The sequence below is a fragment of the Tachypleus tridentatus genome, chromosome 7, assembly GCF_004210375.1.
Source record: "Tachypleus tridentatus isolate NWPU-2018 chromosome 7, ASM421037v1, whole genome shotgun sequence".
NCBI lineage: Eukaryota > Metazoa > Arthropoda > Merostomata > Xiphosura > Limulidae > Tachypleus > Tachypleus tridentatus.
The window spans coordinates 117,368,875-117,377,001 of NC_134831.1; the positions used below are offsets into that span (position 1 = coordinate 117,368,875).

The 8,127-nt window shown below is 30.7% G+C and overlaps 1 protein-coding gene across 2 annotated transcripts in view; it reads right to left on the minus strand.

The window, feature by feature from the left end:
• Window positions 1-7,834, minus strand: part of LOC143256467 (uncharacterized) — a 29,414-nt gene extending 21,580 nt beyond the window's left edge. For both annotated transcript variants that reach the window (XM_076513736.1, XM_076513735.1), the window contains exons 1-3: window positions 7,733-7,834; window positions 5,740-7,008; window positions 3,080-3,303 (exon numbers count right to left, since the gene is read on the minus strand). In XM_076513736.1, the coding sequence (XP_076369851.1) occupies window positions 3,080-3,303; window positions 5,740-6,997 (1,482 nt within the window). In that variant the 5' untranslated portion in view covers window positions 6,998-7,008; window positions 7,733-7,834. The remainder of the gene's footprint in view (window positions 1-3,079; window positions 3,304-5,739; window positions 7,009-7,732) is intronic.
• Window positions 7,835-8,127: the final 293 nt, after the last annotated feature.

The following is an 8,127-nucleotide window of genomic DNA, read 5'->3' on the forward strand; positions in this document are numbered from 1 at the left end:
GAAAGTAGAACGACAACAATGTCTTTTGAAAAATAACATTAACAATACATAATGAAAGAAGAACGTCAACAATACCGAATGAAAGTATAACGACAACAATGTTTCTTGAAAAAATAACATTGACAATGCTTGATGAAAGAAATACGTTAACAATGCCGAATGAAAGTATAACGACAACAATGTCATTTGAAAAAATAACATTAACAATACATAATAAAAGAAGAACGTTAACAATACCGAATGAAAGTATAACGACAACAATGCCTTTTGAAAAATAACATTTACAATATATAATGAAAGAAGAACGTTAACAATACCGAATGAAAGTAGAACAATAATATCTAACGAGAAAATAACATTTATAATACATAATGAAAGAAGAACGTTAACAATGCCAAATGAAAGTATAACGACAACAAAGTCTTTTGAAAAAAATAACATTTACAATACATATTGAAAGAAGAACGCCAGCAATACCGAATGAAAGTATAACGACAACAATGTTTCTTGAAAAAATAACATTTACAATACATAATGAAAGAATAACGTCAACAATACCGAATGAAAGTAGAACAATAATATCTAACGAGAAAATAACATTTATAATACATAATGAAAGAAGAACGTTAACAATACCGAATGAAAGTATAACGACAACAATGTCATTTGAAAAAATAACATTAACAATACATAATAAAAGAAGAACGTTAACAATACCGAATGAAAGTATAACGACAACAATGCCTTTTGAAAAATAACATTTACAATATATAATGAAAGAAGAACGTTAACAATACCGAATGAAAGTAGAACAATAATATCTAACGAGAAAATAACATTTATAATACATAATGAAAGAAGAACGTTAACAATGCCAAATGAAAGTATAACGACAACAATGTCTTTTGAAAAAATAATATTTATAATACATAATGAAAGAAGAACGTCAACAATGCCAAATGAAAGTATAACGACAACAATGTCTTTTGAAAAAATAACATTAACAATACATAATGAAAGAAGAACGTTAACAATGCCAAATGAAAGTATAACGACAACAATGTCTTTTGAAAAAATAACATTTACAATACATAATGAAAGAAGAACGTTAAAAATGCCAAATGAAAGTATAACGACAACAATGTCTTTTGAAAAAATAACATTAACAATACATAATGAAAGAAGAACGTTAACAATGCCAAATGAAAGTAGAACGACAACAATGTCTTTTGAAAAAATAACATTAACAATACATAATGAAAGAAGAACGTCAACAATACCGAATGAAAGTATAACGACAACAATGTTTCTTGAAAAAATAACATTGACAATGCTTGATGAAAGAAATACGTTAACAATGCCGAATGAAAGTATAACGACAACAATGTCATTTGAAAAAATAACATTTACAATAAATAATGAAAGAAAAACGTCAACAATACCGAATAAAAGTATAACGACAACAATGTCTTTTGAAAAAATAATATTTATAATACATAATGAAAGAAGAACGTCAACAATGCCAAATGAAAGTATAACGACAACAATGTCTTTGGAAAAAAATAACATTTACAATACATAATGAAAGAAGAACGTCAACAATACCGAATAAAAGTAAAACCAAAGTAACATCTAATGAAAAAATAACATTTACAATACATAATGAAAGAAGAACGTCCGCAATACCGAATGAAAGTATAACGACATCAATGTTTCTTGAAAAAATAACATTGACAATGCTTGATGAAAGAAATACGTTAACAATGCCGAATGAAAGTATAACGACAACAATGTCATTTGAAAAAATAACATTTACAATAAATAATGAAAGAAAAACGTCAACAATACCGAATAAAAGTATAACGACAACAATGTCTTTTGAAAAAATAATATTTATAATACATAATGAAAGAAGAACGTCAACAATGCCAAATGAAAGTATAACGACAACAATGTCTTTTGAAAAAAATAACATTTACAATACATAATGAAAGAAGAACGTCAGCAATACCGAATAAAAGTAAAACCAAAGTAACATCTAATGAAAAAATAACATTTACAATACATAATGAAAGAAGAACGTCCGCAATACCGAATGAAAGTATAACGACATCAATGTTTCTTGAAAAAATAACATTGACAATGCTTGATGAAAGAAATACGTTAACAATGCCGAATGAAAGTATAACGACAACAATGTCATTTGAAAAAATAACATTAACAATACATAATAAAAGAAGAACGTCAACAATACCGAATGAAAGTATTACGACAACAATGTCTTTTGAAAAAATAATATTTATAATACATAATGAAAGAAGAACGTCAACAATGCCAAATGAAAGTATAACGACAACAATGTCTTTTGAAAAAATAACATTTACAATACATAATGAAAGAATAACGTCAACAATACCGAATGAAAGTAGAACAATAATATCTAACGAGAAAATAACATTTATAATACATAATGAAAGAAGAACGTTAACAATACCGAATGAAAGTATTACGACAACAATATCTAACAAGAAAATAACATTTACAATACATAATGAAAGAAGAACGTTAAAAATGCCAAATATATATAGAATGTAGCAATATCTACAAATAACGAACATCAACAGTATCTAATAAATAAAAAAGTTCCATAGAAGTTTGAACACACCTCTTGCCTTACCAAAACCGTTTCTTTAAAACTTTCTCGATGATAGAAATATCACCCATTAATGTTAACCGATCCCTACAGAAGAATGACGTACACCATTTATTTTATAGAACCAAACCTTGACTCATATATTCACAACGTTATGGGTAACGTAAATTATTATTTTCTTGTTTGTTTGTTAAGTATAATGTTGCTCGACGACTTGTTTGTTCAGTGCGTAAAGGAGGGATCAAACCTAGAACTTAAGGGTTGTTCATGAACCTTACTGTTGAACCACAGGATTTAGGTTAACGTTTCTCCTTAGAATTATGACATTATTCACTATATCGGAATAAATCACGTTTTCATGATGTTCGGACTATTAAGGGTTATGATTTCAATATCTTATTTTTAGAACTATGGTACGACACTTACTTTACCGAAACCACTTCGGCCCAAAACTTTCAGGAAATTAAAATCTTCTAACTTATACTCTTCATGTATTATTTTCTGGGCTTCATATGGTTCTTTGTTGTCGTCTATGAGTAACATTTGGGGTCTAGGATTTGGGATTTTTTCTTTCCGTGCAGTTGATCGAGTTTTGAACGTCTTGTTTTCATTCTCTGTCTGATGTGTATTGCCTTCATCGAAGTCAGCTCCTGGCAACAGAAGTGGAAGAAAAGGTTTAATATGATCGAAGTCGCCCGGTTTCTGGGACACGAAATCGGAAATCGGACTGATAATATCTGGGTAAAAGTTTTCACTTCTCGTCTTCAATATTGAAAAACTAGTTCATTTGAGTGTGTAATAAAAATCCTAATTACTAAATTTCACAAGACTAAAAAATACAAACGTGAAAATATTTAGTTCATTTTTAGGGAATAGACACATCTGGACTATCTTATGTGTCCACTGTGGGGAATGTAGTTTTTAGTTTTTTAAGTTTTTTAAACTTACTTGTGTCCTACCGGGAGACATTTAAAATTAGAGGATCAAGACAAAATCAGTCCTAGTAACAGTAGATGGACATACATAAGTGTGTGTGTTTACTTAGAACAAAGCCACATCAGGCCATCTGCTGAGCCAACTGAGGGGAATCAACACCCTGATTTTAGGGTTGTAAACCCGGAAACAAACCGCTGTACTAGCGGGACACCATACCTAAAAAGACTGAATATTATTTTGTCGTATGTTATAGCTTTTGATACTGTGCAAAAATATTTTAAAGACAGGTAAAACGTTTCGATAATCGGTGCTATTATTATCAAGTGCACAAGTTAACATTATGTGTATTTAAAACAATTACTCTAAAGTTTATTTCGATACTTTGTGAGAACATTGATCATACTCGGTCTCGACACAACGTGTCAAGTAAAAAAGGAATATGTGACCTAATAGTAAGTATTCTAATTATAATAACACTAGGAAAAATCTTGGATCCTTTACTAGTTATGTAATATGTGACTAAATAGTAAGTATTCTAATTATAATATCACTAGGAAATATCTTGGATCCTTTACTACTTAGGTAATATGTGACTAAATAGTAAGTATTCTAATTATAATAACACTAGAAAATATCTTGGATCCTTTACTACTTAGGTAATATGTGACTAAATAGTAAGTATTCTAATTATAATAACACTAGAAAATATCTTGGATCCTTTACTACTTAGGGAATATGTGACTAAATAGTAAGTATTCTAATTATAATATCACTAGAAAATATCTTGGATCGTTTACTACTTAGGTAATATGTGACTAAATAGTAAGTATTCTAATTATAATATCACTAGAAAATATCTTGGATCCTTTACTACTTAGGTAATATGTGACTAAATAGTAAGTATTCTAATTATAATAACACTAGAAAATATCTTGGATCCTTTACTACTCAGGTAATATGTGACTAAATAGTAAGTATTCTAATTATAATAGCACTAGGAAATATCTTGGATCGTTTACTACTTAGGGAATATGTGACTAAATAGTAAGTATTCTAATTATAATAACACTAGGAAATATCTTGGATCGTTTACTACTTAGGTAATATGTGACTAAATAGTATGTATTCTAATTATAATAACACTAGGAAATATCTTGGATCGTTTACTACTTAGGGAATATGTGACTAAATAGTAAGTATTCTAATTATAATATCACTAGAAAATATCTTGGATCCTTTACTACTTAGGGAATATGTGACTAAATAGTAAGTATTCTAATTATAATATCACTAGAAAATATCTTGAATCCTTTACTACTTAGGGAATATGTGACTAAATAGTAAGTATTCTAATTATAATAACACTAGGAAATATCTTGGATCGTTTACTACTTAGGGAATATGTGACTAAATAGTAAGTATTCTAATTATAATAACACTAGGAAATATCTTGGATCCTTTACTACTTAGGTAATATATGACTAAATAGTAAGTATTATAATTATAATAACACCAGGAAATATCTTGAATCCTTTACTACTTAGGTAATATGTGACTAAATAGTAAGTATTCTAATTATAATATCACTAGAAAATATCTTGGATTTTTTACTACTTAGGGAATATGTGACTAAATAGTAACTATTCTAATTATAATAACACGAGGAAATATCTTGGATAGTTTACTACTCAGGGAATATGTGACTAAATAGTAACTATTCTAATTATAATAACACTAGGAAATATCTAAAATCGTTTACTACTTAGGGAATATGTGACCTAATAGTAAGTATTCTAATTATAATAACACGAGGAAATATCTTGGATCCTTTACTACTTAGGGAATATGGGACTAAATAGTAAGTATTCTAATTATAATAACACTAGGAAATACCTTGGATCGTTTACTACTAAGGTGATATGTGACTAAATACCGAGTATTCCAAGTATAATAACACTAGGAAGTTAATTTGATAAATTACTACTAATTTCCTACCACAAAAATTGAATATTATAGTTCGATCTGTGGTGTACAAGTGTCAGTTCTTGAAAAAAAAAAAAGAGTAACAGTGAGAACTGACTTTGAATTTCTATATTTTTATCAGTTGTGAGCCTATGGTATAAGTTATACAACTTAATTAACCAACTAACCTTGGCTGCTGTCAACTCTTGCAGGTTTGTTTACTTCTTTAGTATAATTTTTTTTCAACTTTATGACCACAAGTGAATGGTGGCCATGTTCTTCTGATTCATCATCGTGTAAAGATAACCTTTCTTCTGGAGTATCACTGTGTAAAGATAACCCTTCTTCTGATCCATCATCGTCTAAAGATAATCCTTCTTCTGATCCATCATCGTGTAAAGATAACCTTTCTTCTGGAGTATCATCGTGTGAAGATAATTTTTCATCTGGACTATCCCCTTGTAAAGATAATCTTTTTTCTGGACTACCGATGCCAGAATCAATGGATCTCGATATTTCTTTGTTACATTGACATAATCTAGGTGTACGATGATTGACTACTGTGTTTATTTTAATATTTAACAGTTTCCACGAAATGTGAGGTTTGTTGGCAAAGTTTGTTTGGTTCTCGCGGAACTTAATTACACGATCTCTTCTATGGACATTCTGTTTATTATACTTTTCTAAGCTCGCAAAAGGCTTGTAACTGCTAACAAATGGCTTCTGTTGAAGCTGTACCCTGTGACTGTTCACAGAAGATAAATGGTCATCAGAGCAAATGGATGACCCTGGGATCTCTGAAGATGATGAGCAGAAACATGGAGGCGCTGTCGGATTATAAGTTGAAGAGTTGTTGACTGTATTTCTAGCAGGAACAAGTGAAGAGGACGAGTTATTTATGGAGATGGATTTTCGGTTTATTGATATAAAACTTGGAACTGCAGGAATAGTTGTAAAATTCAAGTGAGAGGTGACAGAAGATCCCAATGATTCAGATCCAACATTGGTCAGTTCATTAAACGAAGACGTTATGGAAGACCCTAAGCTGATGAATGGGTTGTTTGGCCTCTCGTAGTATTTCCGAGAACTGGGATTCATTGATGGTGTAATCTGAGTTTTAACTCTTTCTGGACAAACATAACTGGCTGTAGTCGGAGAACTGGCAGGATTGACTGAAGAAGATATTTGGGAAAATCCTACTGGGTCAGAGAGTCTCCAAGGTGGGATCTTAAGTTTTCTCAGTGTTTGATTGTGTGATACAGGAACACTTGGACGTGAAGATTTTCTTGTCTCTCCATACGTAAAACCGTAAGTTGGATTTACCCTTTCAGTGAATACTCCAACAGAAGAACCATAAAGGTCTGGAGTCATCATTGATACATGAACTGAATTACTTCTAGATGTGCCTCCAAAGCTCGTGGGACTTATATTCAACGTTGCTATCATCTTGTATAGAACTGGTGTAAGAATAAAATGGGGAAAATAACAGCAGAGTTAATAAACATCTACAACTAATAACATTATAATATTCTAAAATATGTTTAAAATTTAGACTGTGTTGTTTTTAATTACAGTTACTTTTAGATGGAAAAACCCCCAAGGTAAGTTAATATGCGCGTAGTTTTCTAGTTTTTTCTTTGTATAAACGAAATTACTGTTTTACTTACACTATCGCGTTTTGTAAAATCAATTTTCTCAAATCAAAAAGACAATCAGATAACACCAGTCTCATTGAAAGAAAATTTGCTCAGAATTATGTTTCCAAAGTCTGGTATTTTATTTTGACTCAACGTTTTGTGACCACTTTTATTGGTGAAAAAGTAACAACAGAAACACCCCTAGACTAAACTGTTTAACTTTGATTTAACTTCACTGGCAATTTTGGACAAAAATGCTTAACTTAGACTTATTCACGAAAATATCCTAAACTATTTAAACTGAGCATACCGTTCGAACAACCCCGGGCTAAGCTGTTTAACTCGGACGTAATCAGATAAGCAATTGGGGCTAAACTTTAAATTAGGCGTACCCAAACTAACGATCTTGTACTAAGCTGTTTAATTCGGACATAATCACGTTATAACTCTGTGTTAAGTTTTCAACTTAGATAAAACCACGTCAACAGCTTAAGGTTAAATTATTCAGTCTTCACTACTTTAATTAATAGACTGCAGTGTTTACCTGAGGCTCGTAACGAGCCGACAAAACGTTACTTCTCAAAACCTAACAATCACCGTGTGGTGGCTGTAAGACGACCAAGCTATACTGATGAATGTCTAGAAGTGACAACATGTTAAATGTGTTCCTTCACCTTTTTTATTTATTTCTCAAGAAAACGGATCCTTGATACGATGCCAAACAAAGTTGGCGCACGCGCATCAAGCTATCCCTGCGATGGATAATGGTGTCCCACTTTCCAATACCTCGTCCTATACAAGAATATAACAAGTTACATTCCTACCTTTTATCACACTTTCTATTTCTATTTTTAACTCCGGTATATCTAACATTCACATCTCAGAATTGTTTGTCACAAAAAAACTTTGAAAATGAAGAAGATAGGTATTTATATAATC